Below are 21472 nucleotides of genomic sequence, written 5' to 3' on the forward strand. Positions count from 1 at the left end.
GGATTAATGATGTTTTGTCTAGAAGTAAGTTTCAGGCAAAGGGATGAAATGCAGCATTTCTTTCTTTGCATTCTTGTGACTCTTGACTGACTGTATGTGTTGTGAGATAGACACAAAACTGCAGTGTTACAATTTTCTGTCTATGGTATGTATGTCTTAATATATACCATATGGTAGGGGGCAATGCATCAGATTTTTTTCATGGCCCATTTTTTGTCACTAGAGTAAAAGTAGTAATGTGATAATGAATTAGTAAAATAATTTACTCTCCTTCTGAGCTTGCTTGCTGTGATTATTTTTGCTTCTTTTGGCCTGTAAATCTTTGTTTTTAGGTTTTGTTTCCTGAAAATGTTTATTGCTGTTCATGTTTGTTAACTTGCAATACATTTTTTGAGGAGTTTTCTTCTTATGGATGCCATTCTGCCTTCAGTGGGTAGAAATTCAGCCTGCTGACTGCTGCCCTTCCCTTTGTAATACTTTCAGCATTGTGGTCCATTGCTGACCGGTGTGGGAGAGGCATTATGAAACTGCAAAGAATTGGATCATTGCATTATTTAAGATAAACCAGGAGGCAAGGTAAATTACTGCACATTTTACAAGGGAAAGGGAACAACTGCCAGACTTTCTGTTTTGTCCTGTAAATTGTAAAAAGAGATGGTAAAGATACGTAGAGAATTAAAGCAACTTTTTGTGTGTTTGTCAAAAAGGATTTTTTTGTCCCTTTTTTTTTTAATGCCAAAAATGCCACAAAAAGTCCACAAATCACAGTTTATATTTCTGTTTTGGTGATGAAAGAAAGCATGAGCATGTATCAGGGAAACAGTTTGATTTTCACACTCCAGCTTTACTGAGTACCTGAATATTAAAATTTGTGCCTCTATTCCCCATGTGCATTTCTCTGGTGACAGTGAGGTGAGACTGACTGAGATCACCCTGTTGGGGTCAGTCAGGTGCTGGTGAGGGACGAGGTGTCAGCCAGGCTGGGCTCCCACATCCTGCTGCTGGTACACAGCACACAGAGCATACACTCACAGGAATGCTTTAGCCCAGACCTAATGCCTCCTAAAAGCTATCAATGCTGTAAAAGCTATATTTATGCTATAAAAGCTAGCAATGTAATGGATTTGTGCTCTCAAAGGAGGAAAATCTGTCAGATACATCTGATATTCTGATACATCAGAATATCTGTGGAGCATGCAGGGTGTGCAGGACTGTGCTTCCACCACTAGTTTGATATGGACAGATACTGATGGATTTCAGTCAGCAGCATAGAATTTCAGCATAGTTTAAAAAAAAAGAATTCCTGGAGATTGACAATTTTAACTGAAATTCCTCCATTCAATCCATAATGCCATTTTCCAGCCCCACTGCTCCCTTACCTCTCCCAGCAGCTTGGTCAGTGATTCCTCTGCTCTCTTCACCCCTTTGCAGAGGCTGAGAATGGCCATGGTGCCCATTATGCAACTTTATGGTTCTAGACTTTATATTTATGAATTCTGAGGAATTTGTTCTAGACCAGCACTACTGTGTCACTGGTGTCAACTGCTGAAAAAAGGCAAACATCTTGACTCTTGATCACAGTGTTACAGACAATGTCAGTACAAATGGCACATGTGTTAGTGGTTGGACACGTGTAATTGTGTGAAGATAAAACCACAGTCTGTCATTACCTCAGCTGGCTTTCCCCTCACAGATGCATCTCTCCTGCCACCTTTCCAGAGCAGATAGGCTTTTGTGAGGCTCAGCTGTCCCAAAAGTCTCCCAGAGACTGGGGCTGGCTGTGCCACAGGTCACTTCAGTGTCCCAGCAGGGGCTTACATGGGTCACCCTAATGTAGGTATTGCTGAGGCTGCTGCAAGCCCAGCTGTGGGAAGGGGGATCAAGAGACCTGGAGCAGCTCCAGGACTGCTCCTCTGAATGGGAAATGCCTCTTGTCTCCAGCTCTGTGGAGATGTTGCAGTTGATCCTGATGAGGAACAAATCATGGCTTCTGTGCACATTGTAGATTTAGTCCAGACTCCAACTACAGTGAGCCACTTGCTCACTTTCCAATCCCCTTCCCCCTCCATGGGATGGGGAAGAGAGTCAGAAAAAGGTGAAACTTCTGTGTTGAGATCAGAGCAGTTTAATAATTGAAATAAAGAAAAATATAATAATAATGAAAATGAAGAAAGGGAGAGAGAAATAAAACAAAGGGGAACAAACAAAGGGGAAACAACCAAATAGTGCCCAATACAATTGCTCACCACCTACTACCAATGCTCCTCCCATCCTTGAGCAGAAACTGGCAACTTCTGGCCAAGTCCCTCCAGTTTATAGACTGGGCATGGCATCCTATGGTAGGAATATCCCTTTGTCCAGTTCGGGTCAGCTGTCCTGGCCATGCTCCTCCTGGTTTCTTGTGCACCTGCTCCCTGGCAGAGCATGAGACACTGAAAAGTGCTTGACTTAGGGGTCAGCAGTACTGAGTAACAACTAAACCATCAGTGTGTTATCAATGTCATTCTCATATTAAATTTAAAACACTAAGAAGAAAACAAACTCTATCCCAGCTAACCCAGACAACACAATATGGTTTCAAGTTGACTTTCAGATCATCTGAGATAAGGAATTGGAGGATAAAACAGGATAACTTCCATAACAACATCACTCCAAAATAGAAATAGATGTCTGCAAATGATAAACACTCCATCTGGAAAGATTTATATGGAAGTCCCTCTGGTTTCATTATGTAGTTATCGTTATTGATTGGTTTGACTGACTTAATTTGCCTTGGAGGAAACTATCAATTTTACAGCATCAGAGTTCAGCAGTAATGTTGATAACAGAGATATGAGGAGTAATTAGGAACAGTGCAAGTGCAACCAAGATAGGAGGTGCTGAGTGGGTCCTGTGGTGACTGAGGCAGTGTCAGCAATGTGGGCAAATGCAAAACATGGCTGCAGGCAAAGGATCAAAATAGAGGAAATGTGTTACAAGGCAGACTGCTGCCAGAAACCATTAAGTTCATTTAAAATAAATTAAAGACAGGCTTTGGCTTTTGTAGGTAAAGCCATTATTCTAATTAGTCATGCTAGGCTATAGAAGAGCAAGCAGGATACCAGGAGGTGTTACCAGCAGCCATATAGACAAGAAGGGATGTTGTCACTGCAAACCACTCAGACCAGCTCTGCTGAGTCTGGGGTGAAGACTGGTTTGTTTAAAAAAAACTAAACTTGGTGCTTTATAGATTCTTTATAGATCCAATCAGGATGCATGTGTTTATAGATGAGTGTTGGGTGGTTACATTTTTACTGTCCTCTGCAGTGGCTTTCTAGTTATTGCAGAGCAATATGTTGTTTAATGTTCCTTGCTCTGGTCAGCAGGGAGGTTTGGTTTTGGCTTTGTTTAGATGAGCAGGTCAGGGTGGTGTTGTCAGTTAAGACTGCTGGTTCACAGTTTCATTCTACTAAAGCAAATTCAGGGCAGTTCCAGGGGCTCCAGTGCTGCTTTGGTGAATTGTCACTGCTGCAAGGAGAAGGATGTGGTTACTGCTGGCTCTGACAAAGAGTCTGGTGGGAGCAGATGTCTGGTGTGATAACAAGGTGTCCCTTAGTCACATTTGTCACTGGTATAAGCCCTATCAAGCAGAGTGTCTGATGTTTGGCTCGTAAGACAAAAATTTACGTTAGCAAAGTGAAAGATGCAGAACAATGCAATATTTTTTGGAAGCTGTACAAAAACTGCTCGTATGGATGAGACACCAGTCAATTACAGTAACAATTAAAAAAATAAAAAAGTGGATGCAAACCAGGGACAGTTGCTTTCCTTCAACAGGATAAACTGTAATTCTGTGCTGAAACAAAAACTGTGAAAAGTACAGAATGAAGGCTATTGGCCTAACAGGTCTATAAAGAAATATATATAAGCTGCTATTATAAAACATGCTGGGATTATTAGGAAAACATTTAAAATAGATTTTGGCTTAAGCCTTTGGAAATAGACTTTTTTCTTCTTCTGTATTTCAGCAACACAGTAACTTATTAGCATTTTCTATTTATATTACTGCTGGTCCCTGTTTACTGTTACTAAATCTACTTGCCTTGGAGCACTTAGTGCCGTGTTGCTCTCTATGGAGCACTTAGATTTCAGCAGTAAATTGTCTTCTCATCCCTTCTGACAATGGCCTGAAACCACCAACACGCTGCAGGCCAGGGTCTCACCACCCTGCTCCCCTGGCTCGTGGAGCCAAATCACACATTACACAAGGGACTCATTCAGTGTGCTGGGAATTATGCTACAGAAAGGGGATATTCTCTTCCCCATGCTCCACAATTTCCATATGTGTAGCTCCTGTTAGGTTTAATGAGACCTGAGATGAAATCCCTGTGATGAAATTATAACCCTGAGTGGGTTCTAACAAAAGGCTGCTCAAAAGTTTTGATTAACAATCCCTTTAAAGAAGAACACTTAAAGGGAGATTAAGCAAAAATATATCCTCTCATTCAGAGCAAATTTTAAAAGATGTGTTCATTAGTGGTTCATTCCTGCAAACGTGTTTCTAGTGAAGGGTTTGCCTCAGTAAATATTCACAAATGTGGATATAAAGCTCTTCTCTTGTAAGCATCTAAAAGCCCTAAACTGAACTGTTGCATCCCTGAATCCCAATTTGTGAATGTAATTCGAATGTGAACTTGCAATAAATCATTGTTTTCAGAACTATAAAGAAAATACATTTAAATTTCACATATGGGGAAAAAGGTTATAAAACTCATGCTTCTTATCTCAAGTGTGAGTCACTTCAGCACAGTGGTAGCCTCTGCAGAATCAGGTTGCTGCATCCAGGCTCTGGTTGTCTCCTGACCACAAAAGGACTTATGGATTTTAGTGACAGACTTTATTGGGCTGTTATATATGTATCTGGTTTTCTTCCTAGTGTTCTGATTAACATGTGGATGGTATTTTCCCCCCAGCACTGCAGATGGTGAAAAGATTTATTATTTAATAGTGAAGCAGTAGTAATAATAATAATAATAATAATAATAATAATAATAATAATAATAATAATAATGAAACAAACACCTGACTTCAAGAAAGATAAAGGTAAGATATTGCTGGGTGGAAGAATGTATCTGTCGGTTGCTGTTCTTTTCTTTCTTCATACTATTTAATAATTTATCAAACCATCCTGACCCTTAATTGATCACAAGGGCTACCAAGTGCTTTAGCAGTCTGTTACACTCTGTCAAATGAGATGTGTTATTTCCTGTGAGGCAGAACGAAATCACCTCCCAAAAATCAATTGGCAACAGTGTATTTCAGCTGGGTGGGTGCAGTTCACTTAGGGCCATATTCTGCACTTTTACTCCAGTTGAAAAGAACTTGCATGTGTAATTTAGAAACCTTTAGCTGGCTACTTGCTTGGGTAGAAACTGCATGAGCTCGTAACTGTATATTTGTGTTCATGCTTTAGAAATTATAGTTACCAGATCCAGATATTTCTTTACTCCCAATGGTTCCTTTCAACATGGATTATTGATGTTTTCCTTAAATGTGGGATTTTTTTTTAAAGATAAAACCGACCAAAACCGGGAAGCAATTTTGATATTCTTCCCATCACTAGTTCTAAAATTTTAAGACTTACATTGCAGGGTCCTGAAAGGAGTTCATAATTGTTTAAGGGCATTGCTCAAATATTCTTCCAATAACTTAAACTGTGGCATTATTTCACTCTCTGTAGCATTCAGTGAAAACATATATTTCATTTTTATATATGTTTACATGTAAGGCTCAAAAAGGTCCTTTAAACATCTGAAGATACACAGGACAAAGGGAGATTCCTACCTCTGAAAATGTGGTCTGAAAGCTGCAGCTTTAGCAGCTGCAAATAGCACTTTATGACTTATGCATTCAGATTTTATCCTAAAATGTTCCTTAAGGTCTCCACTTGGCTTTCTGTGAGTTCAGGTCTTGCCGGCCCCCAGTTCAGCTGTGCTGCACCTCAGACAATGTGAGGAGGCACATGGCTTCTCCTTACCTTGCAGGAGGACTGTGGTTCTGCAGCAGCACTGGAGACCTGTTCTACAGGGATTTTACTGAGGAACCAGGCTCCTTGTTAGTAGCCACAAAGTTGTCACTTGTCCCAGCACTCCTGCATCTGAGTGGTGAGGTCTTCCATGTGACAGGAGAGTGGGGGCACCTCTCTGTGTGACCGACCTTCAATTTTCATAGAGAGAATGTGCTTCTGGAAAGCAGAGACTGTGGGCATAAGCTCCCTGCCAAAGTGATTGCTTTAATTGATAATAATAATAAAAAAGCTACCTGCATCTTTCCATTTTGAAAAAAAATAAAATTAATCATCCTACTATCCTACTTTTCCCCTTAGAACAAGTCCCTGGTACTGCATGGGGAAAAAAGTAGCAAGCCCTGGTTTGGCCACTTCAGGATGGGATTCAGCACAGGAGGTGATTTCAGGCACAGTCCCTTTTGCATCATTCCCTGCTTTGTAACACCAGACAGAACTGTGCTTACCTTGTGGATCAGCCTTTGAGATGCTAGAGCCTGGATGGAGAATGTAGACCTCCAGCTCAGTTTCCCAAAGGAAAAGATGGTTCCTAGGACTAGGTGCTTTGTTTTTACAGAATGCAAAATCTAATTTGAAAATGTCTGTTTATGACTCAAATTTATTCTCTCCTAATCAGGAATTATTTTCTCAAAGATGCCAGAGTTATTTTGTTACTTAGAGCTTTTTCTTCTTGGAATTTCATCAATATTTTATGTTTGGCATTTTGCTGTCACTTACACACGTCTTTGAAAATGGAAGCATGTAGCAGATCATCAGTTTAAAAGCAGCAAAGCCAAAATGTGGTCATTCATGCTACACCTGTATTTAACATCCACTCTCATTTAATATCATACTCAATTCCTGTAATAAATAGGAAATGGTATGCTAACTGCATACCATCACCATTTTCATCACTGGAAATTCTGTTGAGCCTTAGCTTTAATGAAGGGTTTACCAAGGACCTTGACATGCAGATGAGCTCCTTGTATGAAGTTCTGGTTTAGAAAACTGTTTTCTAAGGAGGATATGTCGTGTTGTTATGCAGAAAATGATGTAGTTACGTAACATAGGGTGAAAGTCAGATGTTGCAGATCCATGTTTCTCAGACTTACAAAGCAGAGAATGATGTGACTCCTTCCTGCATTTATCTGAGCCGTTAGATGTTTCCCAGGCTCTATCAGTAGAAAAGATCATCTTCTGTGTTCCAGGGGCCCAAATGGCAGAATACCTGCTGTAAGCTATGGTTCTTCCTTTTGGAGAAGCTTCACAATAAAGTGAAAATAATAATGAGTTCAGGATCAGCACCTGAATTTGGGCATTTGTGGAGCATCATTTTCACATCTCACTCGCCTTTGTGTAACCTTTGTTATACAAGAAGCAAGATATTTCCCTACATTAGCTGTTACAGCCTGACTAGTGGTTCTGATTATCAATAAAATAATTTTAAACATTTAAAGATTGAAGTTATGTATTTTTCATCTGACTTTACCTAAGCCTTTGCTTCCAATATTTTTCTCTATCCCTGCATTTCTTGTATTAATTTTATCCCTTAAAATCTACCTCTTCACATAGAAGTTCTTTGATTCAGTCACTATAGATAGTGTATTGAATAGAGCTAAGCACATTTTTTTTAAAGTTTACACAGTAAAAACAGCTGCCGAGTTCCCTCTTGAGAGGGACTGAGAATGTCTCGTTTCTCTCCTAGCAGTGCTGTTGACAGGTACAAAGCATGTCTGGGATTTGAAAGGTTATAATGGTTATACTGATTATACTGAGACTCTTAAAACCTCAGAAATTTTAGGGGATGGAGAATCTAGAAAGTGCAGATGTCTGAATCTTGTCATTATGATGAGTGCATGCTGTAAAAACCAAGGCAAAAGGAGTTCAGAGAGATGCTAACAACTTCTTTGCATGCAGCATGTTTTAGAGCTGTGGATGGGTGCCTCTCACAAAACTGAACATTTCAGTATTCATTAAGTCGCATGGAAAAACTTGATTTTTTGCTAAAGTGTTTATAGAGTTTTGTACAGGAAGACCTTAAAATTTTGCCTAAAAATTATTAGTTTTGTAAACAGTAGACTTGAATGTATGTAGTTGCACTGGTCGCCAGGGTGTGAGGGGGATACCTATACACAGTATTGACCTGAGCCACTGTGAAGATGTCAGAGGTACACACAGGATCCAGTTTTGTTCTTAGAGCTGCTGTATAATCAAGCTTGTCTCATTTAATTGTCATTGTCTCATAGTCATTTAATTTTTTTGTAGCAGAATGTTGTTTCATTTTTGTCCTTTGATTTGCTAAGGGGCAAACAAGCAGCCTGAGAAGCAGCTTACCAGTTTGGAGAGGGGCTGGAGAAGGGAGGAGTTGCCTTCCATTACAAGGGACTGCAAAAAGACTGGAAGCAAAAGTGTGAAATAACATGTTGCCCTTAATTTAGCAAGTTCTCAGCATCCACTGAATTTTCCATTTTTTTTTCATTTTTATCATTTTTATGTTCACTTTTTCAATAGGAAACTTCGGGATTTAAGCATCAAGAAGTTTTCAATATTGTTATCACTCTCTGAAGTTTCAGTATTTAATTGTTGTTAAATGAGGGCTATGAACTCCTAAATGGAGTTGATGTACTCAGTAAAGGTCCAGCAGATGAGGAGGGTTGTCTTTATTGTAAAAATATAACAATTTATTACTAATAAAATATAAAGAAAACATGGTGATAAAATTATAAAATTGGGATTTTGAATGATTGCTGTAATATTCATTGACTTTTTTTCTGACAAAAAATTGAATGACTTGTTTTCTTTCCTTGTTTAGAATTTATTCTAGTAACTGCAGAATTGTGCTTTTTTTAAACTGTAAATCAAAGGAAAAATAAATTCTCCACAGATGTTGTATGTGTTTGATGTATTAGACACATTTTTGCAGTATACTGCCTGAAACCTAGGGAATTCATTAACTCACAGGTTGCTGCCAAGGAGGGAAGCAGTCACATTTCCCAAGCTGCTCTACCTTTCCCCTGACTGGGGGATGTGTTAGGGCAGCCTTTGTCCTCCCTTGTATTTGGCTGGCCCTGGAGAAAGGGGAATTTCTTCAAGCTGAAGGGCTGTTCCTGCTTCTCCCCTGACAGGATCTGTTATTTAATTATCCTGATAGTCTGAGGCTCGCTGTTTCCCATTGCACAGCCAGGGATGATGACAGATGAGAGCTGGTGCTCTGCAGCAGCCCCAAGACCCCAAGACAGTGCTGGAGTCACTGCCTTTAGCACAGACTTCAGAGAGAGGGACAGGCTTTGGGAAAGAATCAGAGTTACCATCTGACACCCTGGGCACAGCAAAGCAGTTGCCTAAGCAGCATTTTCTCTGTGAGGGATCTCTCTGGGTATATTTTTGGACCTGTCCCAGCAGAGCTGCAGGACTTCAGCAGTGAGAGCAGGGCAGTGAGCCTGGGCACCAGTCAAGTGGGATTCCTTAAGAAATCCTTCCCTACTGCCACCCCTCTCAATTAGCCAAGAAAGGTAAATATAGCAATACAGCATGGCAAGTGGCCAAACCTCATCTGTATCTAGTCTCTTGCAATAAAGAAGAGTCAGAAAATACCATCTCTCTGGATTTCCCTACTATTGATCTCCAGAAAAGAGCCTCCATTCAGGGCAGCTTGAGCCTTCTCTGTGACTATCCTGACATGATGAGCTTCAGCATCATTTGGGGATTTGAGCTGTGGCTGTGTGAATGACAGAAAATCTCATGTAGATTCTCAGTGGGGAACTAACTGGAAAACTCTGAATGAGGAGGTTGTGGTTGTTTGTAAAAGATACAGGCATCACTACCATCACCTGCTGCCTCCTGTCACTCCTGGGATGGATCACTTAAATTCGCTGTGGCTCGTTTCTCCCCCCAAAAAATTGAAGCTGGTTTAGAATTTCATAGCCCTGAGGATAAATAACATCCATAACCTTGAGCTATAGTCTGTCATCCTCACCAGTACCTGATGGGGATTTCAGACATTGCTTTTTGTCTATAAAACGTGGTGTGCTTGTGAGACAGCCCCCACTCCATGCCAAGTGCTGCTGGCACCCAGTCCCTGGGCACACAGGTGAAGCAGTGTGTTTGCATTAGGAAAGGATTTATCCCCCTCCTTGATGTAAACCTCTCACTTGCAAACTCTTCCACCTCTGAATCTGTGGGGGCTTACGAGAAATTGCTGCATTCACATTACAGGAGAATTACCAAAAACCCAGTAATAAAGGAATCTGAGAGTCAGAGATGGGATTTATTTCTCTGTTGTTGTTTGAAATGCAACAAGCAAATTTGGGAAATACCAGTCACTATATACTTTGAGATGCAATCACCAAATAGCTGACAGTGACCTTTTTGAGCACAGTGGTGCCTGCTACCGTTGCCTTTTCCTTTTGATCCTATTGGCAATGTTTCAGCCCATGTCACTGTTTCCTGAAATGAAGGTTCAATATTTGAAGTAATTTGGAGCAAGGCATTCTCTTCTGATAACTGCATTTAAAAGAATAGTTTCATCATTTCCTCTTTCATGTACTAGGAGTAAAGGTGTAGTGATCCATTCTGGTAAGACTGCCTTCCTTTAAGCCAAAGGGTGTCAAACAAACAGCCAAGTTTTCACTGCTTTGTAGGAAACTACAAAAGGGGTCCGAGGGGAGAAAGATTGCTGTCAGACATGTTTTATGTTAAAAATACAGTTCTTTTGTCTAATGATGAACTGCAGTGAATTCCAGAGGGAGGGATTAATAGGTGACATTTACATTCATTCATGTATTAGAGGCATATACGAAAAAGAAATTTTTAAAAAATCAAAGGAATGTGTACTGTGGAAGGTTACTGCTTTTATTTCGGATCAGAAGAGTTCATGAATAGAGAGATCTTTTTTCCAAATAGATGTCTACTAAGAGATAATACCTTTCTCTAAGAGTTTTGTTTTTCTTACTAAATTAGAACTTCTGTTTTTTGCTTCAGGTGTTATTTTCTTTTAGATCTGTCATGGGTGTAAATGAGGTGATGGAATAACTGATTTACAGTAGCTGTGATCCAGCTCCTCCTTCAAAAATGCAAATAATTCCTCTGGTATTGGCCTTGTGAAGACTAATAGCAGAAAACACATGGAGCCTTGCAGTAGATGCAAAGTCAGCCTTGGCTCAGGCAAAGGCCAGCTCCAGTATTTTCATTGGCATTAATTCTAATTTCTTGGTGCATACCCCTGGGGTCTTTTCATTCCATGTTGCCATGATGAAACACATGGCAGATGCATTTCTCGGTCTGTTAGCACCTTGCAGTGAGCCATTAACACGTGTTACTCTTTCCTTCCTCTGTGTCTTTCTCCTAGGAATTATGTCTGACCACCAGTTTGGAAACCAGTTCATGTGCAGTGTGGTTGCATCCCATGTGAGCCATCTCCCAACCACAAACCTCAGTTTTGTTTGGATTGCTCCACCTGCAGGGACGGGCTGTGTCAACTTCATGTACGTATACACAAAGCCATGAGCACATAATCACCCTGGAGATAATGAAATGATCTAACCTGCTCCCACTGTCTGCATTAAAGAGTCAGTCAGAGCACACTGCCAAGTGTAGACTGTAATTTGAAGAGTATTGAATTCTTACTGGATGAAGAGTTTCAGTGCATATTGGGAATTCTTCTTTTCAAAGCATGTCTAGCATTTAAAAGAAATGGATTTTTCTTAGTAATTAATCATATCATCGATCCTTTAAGTATATAGCCCATTTGCACTGACACAGTCTTGTAACTATTGCATTTAATATGAGTTGGAACATCACACAAATATATTATTCATATTGTAAGCATCAATATAAAATGCAAGTATTCAAGAGTAGCTATACTCAAATATTTACTGTTCCTAATTTTAAACAATCTGAACTTCTGATGAACCAAGAATGACCAAGAGGGTTTTTTGGTAAGTTGTTTTAAAGACATAAGTTATCATTTGACGATTTAGTACCAAATAAAGTTCCAACAAAATAGCTTAACTTGAATTATTAGCATATATATTACTATCTTTTACCTTCAAGTAGTTTCTAATTATTTGTCCCAGAATTTTATAGACCAGATTTGAGAGAGAAAATACACTGAGAATGCAGTCAAAAGTAGAAAATCTTTCAAGTTTGACATTTTCAAAGAAAAAAGAGGCAGATGACTCCCTAATTCAATAAGTGAATAATTGCAACATTTCAGAGACATGTTTCTGTGTTTCTGTGATTGTTCTGTTGTCAAAACAAACTTTCCCTTTCAATCCATAGCAGGTAAGTGCCCCACATAATCAAGCTGTTTGACTGTTGTAAAAAATAAAAATGAGTGACTGACTTTGAGAACATAAGTTGCTGATGGTGAGCACAGTACCTGTAGATTGATTTATCTGTGACTTTGATATTTCCCCTTACCTTATAATGCACTTCTTTTGCCTATACTGCCAGGATACATTATTTATTAGCTGTGATGACAATGGCAAAACATTTTTATTTCTAGCTCTTTTTTCTTCTAAACATCTAACAGTAAATTGGGAAATAATAGTTTTGACGATTGGTAACTAAATTGTGAGAGTGCACTTGTAGTTTATACAACAGTTGTATATACCTTGAGGAGATCTGTCAAATATGGGGTTTAGATAACTTTTAATTCCTTTCTAGAAATAGCTTCCTTTGTTGATAAAGTTGAAGCAGCTAAAATTTGTTTGAGCTGCCTGTACATCTTCTCTGTGTACTCTTGCTTACTCCCTTTCTTTCTTGAATTTTTTGGTTTTCTTGATATTCAATTATTGTTGAATTTTTGGTCCTAACTTGCACAGTGACAGTGAATGTATTTGTTATAAAATGTGACCATCCATTGTGAGTTTTGAGGTAATTCATTTTCCTGTGGGTGACTTTTTCTATGGTATTTTGTTTTGGGTCTTTTGTTCGTGTTTGCCATTGTTGAAGAAGAGCTGACAAATAACTGCAGAAATACAAATACTACTATGAATGCTGATTTTCATTTAAGTGAAATTAAAAAGATGCTTTCTAAGGCAATGAGTGCTTGTCTGTCTTGAAATCCGTGGAAAATTCAACATTGGCTTGAGTGGAAACAGAGTTAGACCAACATTGAACAGTTTTGAAAATCAAACCTGCAATTTCCTGTTTGTTTAAATCATAATCCACCTCTTTGGCATTAGCACCCCTTGAACAAAGGTGGTGTTTGTACTGTGTTAGTGAAGTCCTTAGCCATGAATAGCAGAAATCTGAATTTATTGTTCACCTGGTGATTTGGAGCATGAATATAAACCTACACCTGGCAGGGCTGAGAGGTCTGATCCTGCAGTGGGAGCCCAGCACCACAGCTGCTCCCAGGGTCCCTGAGTCAGTGTCAGTGGCTTTTCAGAATGTCTCACATGAGGTATAAGGATGCTCCATGGGTGGTACTGTTTTGTCTTTGAGGATGGGCAAAATGGTGCAGAGTTATATCAGTTTGCTTCCCCATGAAACAAATTCAGACCAGAGTGGGAAGGCTCTGCTTCTCTGAAGTTGGTGTTTACTCCAGGATCACATTTGTCTGCAGGAATACTGGGCAAACGTGATCATCAGTTGAAGGAAATGTAAAGAGGAGAAATATGTTTTACCTCTAATCCTCCTCCTCAATTTTTCTTCAGCTGCCCACACTTTCTTGCCTCAGCTGGTGTTTCTCCTGTTTACTAAATCACAAGTTGAAATAAACAAAGCTATTTTTGTGGTGCAGAGATAGTCTGCCTCCCTTACCCAGTTCCCTGAATACAAGAGCTCCAGAGGACTCTATCGTGTTTGTCTCCCTTTGTGCCTTTATGGCAAATAATAAACAAGGGATTTTAAACACTTTAAATTTAATATAAAGTTTAAATTTAATATAGATTACATTTAATATATAAATTTAAATAATTTTTGTTTAACTTAGGATAAATTGGATAAGATTAGGTAAGATTCACATATAGACTCTGGCAACACTTCAGTCTAGGTAAGAGTTTCCTATACTCTTTGTTGCCAATATGTCTGTGATTCAGATCAGCTCATTAGTCTTTGACCTCTCTGGGGATGGATAATAAGATTATTAATTAATATTAGCTTTGACATGCAATTTTTGAGTGTTGATACCTCTCCCTGGACAATTCTCGGGAGGAACTGGACAAAGGTCACCAGGCAAATCTCTCACAGATAGCTTTTGCTATAGATGCACAGATAGCTTTTATTAACTGCACACACTATTGACCTGTTCTGGCTTCCACTGAAGCAGTGGAATTCTGTGGATGTGACACAAAGTCACAAGCATGTAGACATCATGGGCAAAATTCCCTTTCACTTCATCTGTGCTTTTTGTTGTGCTCTTCTAGAGCTCAATCCTGAAATCGACAGAAGCCCTAAGACATGAGATTTGTGCATTGATGCTGTCAGCCCATTCTTCCTTTTAGCTCTTGTATCCATTGGTAACCAAACATTGCAATGGGGTTGAGATATTAAGATACTAAGTTTCATAAAAATCAGTAGCCAAGCAGAGCATTTATACCTGTGAATTTGGACATTCCCAGCAACAATCCTCCCTGCTACAATGTGATTTACTTATAAACTGCCAGAAATATTTCTGGCAATGTGTAAATGTGTCAGTTCCCAGGTCCCAGTTCCCAGTCCACCTTGCATTTCCCAGTCATGGTGAGGGAGGATGGCTCCTGGCCACACTTAGGTTATTGTGAGGGACACACAAGGTATTGCTGTGCTGCAGGAAGGAATGCTGTGGGGCACAGTTCTGCAAGGAAGATGGGCTGATTTCTGTGTATGTGAGATGCAGGGGCACAGCAAATTTGGATTCAAACCAGCTTACTAGCACAGCACTCAGTTTCTTTCCAACCCCACTGGGATATTCCTAGTCTCTGCAGTTTGATGTAGTCCAGTTATTTCCATTGCACACAGTGCTGTGCCACTGCTGGATCTAAATGTAATGTTACCTGATAGAGCTTTGCATCTTTCCTTAGCTCAGTGTTTCACTCAGCAAGCCTTCTCCCCAGTTTCAGCAGGAAAAGGGATGGTGTAGAGCCCTGTGCTCCGTGGGGGAAGGTGGCTGGAGCCAGCCTGTTTCTATGCAAACTGAGGCATTTTTTTACACTAGTTGTGTGCAAATTTATTTTCACTCTATTGGATTTTTTCCCTCAAAGTACCTTATTATGGCTACTAAATGAATATTAAAAGTACTTTTTAATGAAATACACGTCTAAGAGAAACACTGAGTGCTGCTGGTGTTCCTGTAGTACATCTTAGTGTAATCCATGTTTTCACCATAGATACCTCCAGCTGAGTTGAGGAAATAAAAGCTAAAATGCATCATGTATTACAGAATAGTTTTCTTAGCAATAACTTAGGACTGTGTTAAACAGGTATTGAGCACAGGGCCTCCCAAACAAATTGCCAGGATCTGTAAATGCTCTTTACCACTACAAAATAGTAGGTCTTCCTTTACACTTAACAAGTAATTTCTCTGATTGTGTGCAAATTATCTTCATAATCCTTCAGCTAGGTTTTGTGGTTTGTAATTTCTGCTCTAAGCTCACACTAACCTAGTTAAAGCTCAGCCTGACAGCAGGAATAATAATGGCTGTTAAGCAGGGTGGCATGCTGGGCTGCATCTTAGGTTGTTAAGCCTGTTGTTTTATAGATGGCTTAACCTACTAGTTTGCAGAAGTGGTAAAGCTGACCTAAATAGCAAAAGCATATTGTGTTTTGACCACCAGCAGGGTTTATTGCAGAATTTCCAGCTATTGTGTTAAATAGAATTGTAGGCTGTAGAAGGTACCTAGAAAAATATGTATTTTTCTTGTGTAACCATTTGTGTTAGTCACTGAACAGGTGTTTAATAATTATGATTGTGTCAATATATTCACTATAACTTCTCTTCACAGAAGACTGGACTTCTGTAAAACTATCTGCCTAAGTCTGTAGGCCGAGTCTAATAAGCTAGTAAGTACTAAAAGGCCCAATCACATATTATGTGACACTTAATTAGCACAGCTTATGGTGCAAATGGCTCAGTAGGAATGGGAATAGCTCTGGTGCTATCTCTGAATAAGGACAGAAGTAAGAGAGCAGTGGTGGCTGAGGAAGGGCACTGGCACATCACCTCTGTTGAGGCAGGAGAAATTGATTCTCAGCACAACTCCTGGAAGAAATCTGGGACTGAATGCTGAGGCAAGCAGCTGAACTGTTGGAAGAAATTTTCAAGAAAGGAGATATGTTTTTCACTGAGAATATCCCTCTTTTCCCATAATCAAGTTACAAATTGATATGTTGTAATTTAAGATACAACCCCTTTCTGGGAAGTTTGAAGTGCCCTGTTCCTGAGCTGGTCTTTTCATGCCCATGTGTTTAAGCCTGTTTTGGGAACTGGCAATGGTGTTAATGTACGAACTCAAAATACCACGCTGAACAAACACTACAGAATATAAAGTCTGTGATTGACACACTTGGTTGCCTATTTAAAGCATTTATAGAAAACCTATGATAATAATTATGGAAATACTGAATAAACGTCCAAGAAGATTACATGCTTTACTATGTTAGTCCTCTAGCCAGAGTGGGAAAGGTCTGTATTGTCTGAAGGAACCACATTCCCCTGGTAAACCACTTAGCTAAACTGCCATTTAAGGCACTGTTTACTGTGGGTTTTTCAATTGTTTGAAAGAAGTACAAGGGATAATCTTCAAGATTAAGTACACAATTATGTTTGTGCACAATGATAATACACACAAATAATAACATGAAAGTAAACAGAAAACAGCATCTATCAGAAGTGAGGTCCCTTAAGTCCCTTGCATTTATGTACAATCAACTCTCAATTATATGGTCATGTGCATTTTTCTCCCTCACATTCTTATGATGACACAGAATTGTACATTGAAATACACTGTTGTTCACAGCATTCTAGTTGCTGCCATGATTTGAAATCTCTGCATTCAGTTGAGGAGTGTCCCATAACGTGTATGGAAACCTCAATATACAGATAGCCTTGACTTTTGGGTTTTGTAAAGAAGCTCCCAGCTTCAGTAAGTGCTGCATTTCTCTTCCTACTCTTTACTGCAACAAAAGGGTGAAGCAGGGTATTTCATAGCACTCTTTGTGATATTGGTGTGGACTCTGACTCAGGGATTTTATAAGCAGTCATTTCTTACAGTCAGAGTAGTTTCAATGTTAGCCCAGTGTTGCAGTCATTTTTATTTTTCCATATTGCTTATAATTTACGCCTTGTAGAGAAAAAAATTCATCAGTAATTATTCCTTGCTGGTGTGTCAGTCTAGTGGAACTATGAAGAAAAATTACTCCCTTGCTTGGTTTTCCACTTCCCTGGGTAGAGGCATTGTTGTGCTGTCAGTCAACATTATATGTAATATTCTGAAAATCATGAGCCAATATTTGATTCCCATCTTGGCACTCCTGTCATTTTGATGTGGTGCCCAGATTACCTCCTTCATCTTCTGTGTTTGTTAATTTCCAGTGAAATGCAAACGCTGGGCATGGAATCATTGTGGCTCCTCTAACTATGACCCCAAACAGCAAAGACTCATCTGACTATGCAGAATTAGATTTAACTTGTCTTAGTTTTCTCTTAGTTTTGTCTACTTTGTGTAAAGCAGACAGAGGTGACTAATGAGAAATTGTGGGTGTTTTCAAAAGCTTTTTTAACAGAAGATAGTAACAAAAAGTCTACTGTGATGGTAAAAACTCAAAAGTGTTCAGCGCAAAGCAAGAAAACCATGAGAGAGGATGAAAGCTGGTTGCACCTAATTGTCCACTCAGGGTTTTCAGTTGTTTCAGCTGGATATGGGATATGTGCCTATCTCCAGGTAGGTGTTTATGTGAGCTGTGTGTCTGTAATTCCCCTGAGGGTTAATGGGTGTGCAATCTGGTTCCATAAACATCCAGGCCTGACATTCAGTTCTACATCTAGGGAGAGGTACTCGCAGGAATAGAAGGTCTCGACTAGCTTCCTTAGCATATTTCAAATTATTTTAATATTTCTAGGCAGCAGAATTAAGATCTAGATCTCCACTGACCGAAATTAATCACTAGCTACATAGCTTGACTGTAGACCTTTATATAGGCACATATTTTAAGATTTTTAAAATGTGAATTGGAATCCCACCCAGACAGTCTCAGCTGCCTAAAGCCTCCTGTACCAAGTCATGAAAATGAATTTTTCATCCCCACCACCCTTAACAGTCAGTAACTTTGTCTGTGTCAAGAATTTCCAATGAGTGGGCTGCTCAACTGTTGAAATCTGCTGAAGGGTATGAATAAAAATGGCAACTGTATAAAGTTCATAAAATCTTGCAATTTTTCTCCTTTTTCCTTGTAAGTCAAATCTGTTGTATAATATTCGCTCAGATGACTGATATTCCTACTAAAATCCCACTTTAATGAGAGGACTGTGTAGTGCCAGAGTAGAAACTGCAATGCTATAAAATATTGGGATGGTTTCTTTTCTTTGTGTGATGCAAATGTATTATATCATGTGCTTGTAATATATAATAGGAGAAAGAAGTTCAGTATAGCCTTTGGCTTCTCTATTAAGATTGTGTTGTGGCCTCATATAGGACTCTGGCACCTCCTGCATGAAATAAAATTAAATTTAGTAATTTTCTACTGGTATTATCTAAATAATAAAATGGCCATGGTGAGAATTACTTCCCTTCTTCCAAATGTTCATTTAGCAATTCTAGAAGCAGAGATATTACTTTCTTCTTTTTCTGCACAACATTCATTATTTTTGTGCATGAGACCCTCAATTCACAATCTGTGAATCAGTTATCAGTAATTGTGTTTAAAATTCTCTCTTGAATTTTGATAAAATTCAATAAAATCCGAAATTTAACCTCAGACTGATTTTTCAGTATGTATTTAAGTTCATCAGCAGCATAAACCTTTGTTTCATTCAAAGCATTGCTTTATCTTCCTCTTTTCTCAAAATGACTTAATTTTGAAAACATGACTGGAATACAGAAGATATTACACACACTCCCAACACTTTGTTTCCACTAACAGGTTTTCCTCTGTATCAGAGCAGTTGAATGAAATGTCTTTTGCCTAGTAATAATTGATCAATAACAAACCTTTGAAAATTACATCCTAGAAGAAATATGCTGAATGAAATAGCCACAAACCAGTTTTGGGGAGTTCTTTTATAAATATTAGCTATAGAAAAAGTGACCACTAAACATATATGGAACCATTGTCTGCAGGTAGACACATAGTGCATAAAACACGACTGCAGGCAAGGGCAGAGGACAATTGTAAAAGATGTTTTGGGCAAATAAATATCAGTACTGCAGATGAGCCTGTATAACTAAATACCATGTCTGCATGGAAGGCCCTGGTGGCTCTGGAATGTCTCCTGGGGGGGTCTCCTGATAGAGCCTGATCATTTCAATGCCATTTCTCAAGCAGATTATATGTCCAGTGCATGAATGAGCTGGAGCCAAGTGCACTGTCTTGTCTTTGGGAAGTCCTTGACTTCTTGTAAGGGACTATTGCTAAATGACTTGGTGAAGAATTTGATCTTGCAGGGTGCTGAGCACTGCCCTTGGTGCAGCAGAGCAATCAGGTGTATTCATGCTGTCATCAAACAGGAAACACTTTCCAGATTTTTTTTAAAATTCATGCCTTCACATTATTATTTTTTAAATTTTACTTTGTTTGTGTACACAGGCAAGGACATATAAAGATGTTCTGACCTTATTCTCAGTTTTTTTCTCACCTTGTTTGTTTGGAGGAACTTTAATAGAGTGATGTACAAAATATTATGTAGAACAGTAATATTCAGCAAGGAAGAAATTCTCTCTTTGTCTGTATAACGATGGTCTCCTCACGGTGAGTTCTAGCAAAAGTTTAAAAACCAAAAAGAAAGAATGCCTAAACTTGAAGACAACAAAAACATTTGATCAGCTTTTGCTACCCTACTGCTGGGAAGACTTGATTTTGAGTATTCAGAATGACCATGGCCTCAAATTATCTGACAGAATGAACTCTGTTGTACAGCAGAGTTATCACCTAGAGGAAGACTTGAAGATGCTACACCAATTCAAAAAATACATTTTTATTTAAAAGCATATTATTGAAGTATTTCACATACTGTTTTGTGGCTCTTGTTGGTGATTAATGACTGTTTTCATTACATATTTTAGAGGTACAATGGCACTGTAACATTATGTTTTAAGGTTGATGGCATTGTTTTCCTTATTGTTTTCGACTGGTTTGAATCTTTTTAGTTCTTACTAGAAATGTAACAAATATATCTTCTCTTATAACCCTCCAAATATCCCTCTTAGATCAACATAAGCTGTTTAGCTCTAGTAGTAATGTACATTCACTTGAGCTATTTTCTGTGAAAAATGCATTTTTAAAGTCTTAAAGAATAAGAAGCTCTTCAGCAATCTCTGTGATTTCCCACCCAAATAGGAAAGAGTTTAAAATAACAATTTTGAAGAAATGAATAATGGAAGAAAGTAATTCTGTGTCTTTATTTTCAGTACATCAGTAGTCTGAGGTCAAATTTTGCCCACATTGAACACATTGCTGCAGTCAGGAACTAAAAACAAGCTCCACAAATTCAGCTGGCTCCTATCACCATTAGTGTTTATGCAAAGAATTATAACAGATATGAGCAAATGACTTTGAAGAACCTACTTACACATTCAAAGAGCAATGTCCTAAACATCCTAAAGTACAAAAAATGAACAGTAGAAACACTCCCAATCAGTATCACAGACAGTTTGGCAAAGCAGTGAAGATGTCAGGGCCATAATTTGAACGATGGTTTTAACACACAAATAGAGAATATGTACGGTGAGTTAAGCTGCATAAAGCCTTTCTTCTAAATCCAGATGTAGGCATTAACTCGCATATTTGAGATGGCATGCTTATTTGCTAAGTGCAAAGATGGCTGGAAAAAGGCTTTCCTCACTGATGATAAAAGCTGGAGTACTCTTTAATTTTGGTTACTGCCAAGCTTATTTCAACAACCACAATAGTTATTTGGCTTCATACCAAAAAATGGCAATATAGTACTTACATGTCTATGGATCAAAATTAGATGAAAAATTGCTGTTTCTCATCTCCAAAGCCATTTGCCACACATTTTATAGGCCTCAAGATGCCTTTTGTAATATGTGATAACAGAGCCAACTGAAGCATCTGCCTGGGAAGAGATTACTTTAATTATGGACTCAATGTCCTATTTTCTGCAAGTGTTCCCCAGAGAATTTCTTACTGCTGGATGAGAGGTGTCATGATGCACATTAAAACCTACAAGTCAAACAAAAGAGGTTGTAAAAGTGAGACAAGGACACCCATAGAGACCCCAGTCTTGTATTCAGTGGCTAAAAAATAACCCTATTCTGTGATGACAAC

At 38.8% G+C, this 21472-nt stretch overlaps 1 protein-coding gene across 2 annotated transcripts in view; it reads left to right on the forward strand.

Moving 5' to 3' along the window:
- RELN (reelin) overlaps positions 1-21472 on the forward strand; it is a 274669-nt gene that overhangs the window by 65948 nt on the left and 187249 nt on the right. For both annotated transcript variants that reach the window (XM_088165846.1, XM_014869033.2), the window contains exon 3: positions 11391-11526. In XM_088165846.1, coding sequence (XP_088021972.1) covers positions 11391-11526 — 136 coding nt within the window. The remainder of the gene's footprint in view (positions 1-11390; positions 11527-21472) is intronic.

Source organism: Sturnus vulgaris, chromosome 5, assembly GCF_052056855.1.
Source record: "Sturnus vulgaris isolate bStuVul1 chromosome 5, bStuVul1.hap1, whole genome shotgun sequence".
In the NCBI taxonomy this organism is placed as follows: domain Eukaryota; kingdom Metazoa; phylum Chordata; class Aves; order Passeriformes; family Sturnidae; genus Sturnus; species Sturnus vulgaris.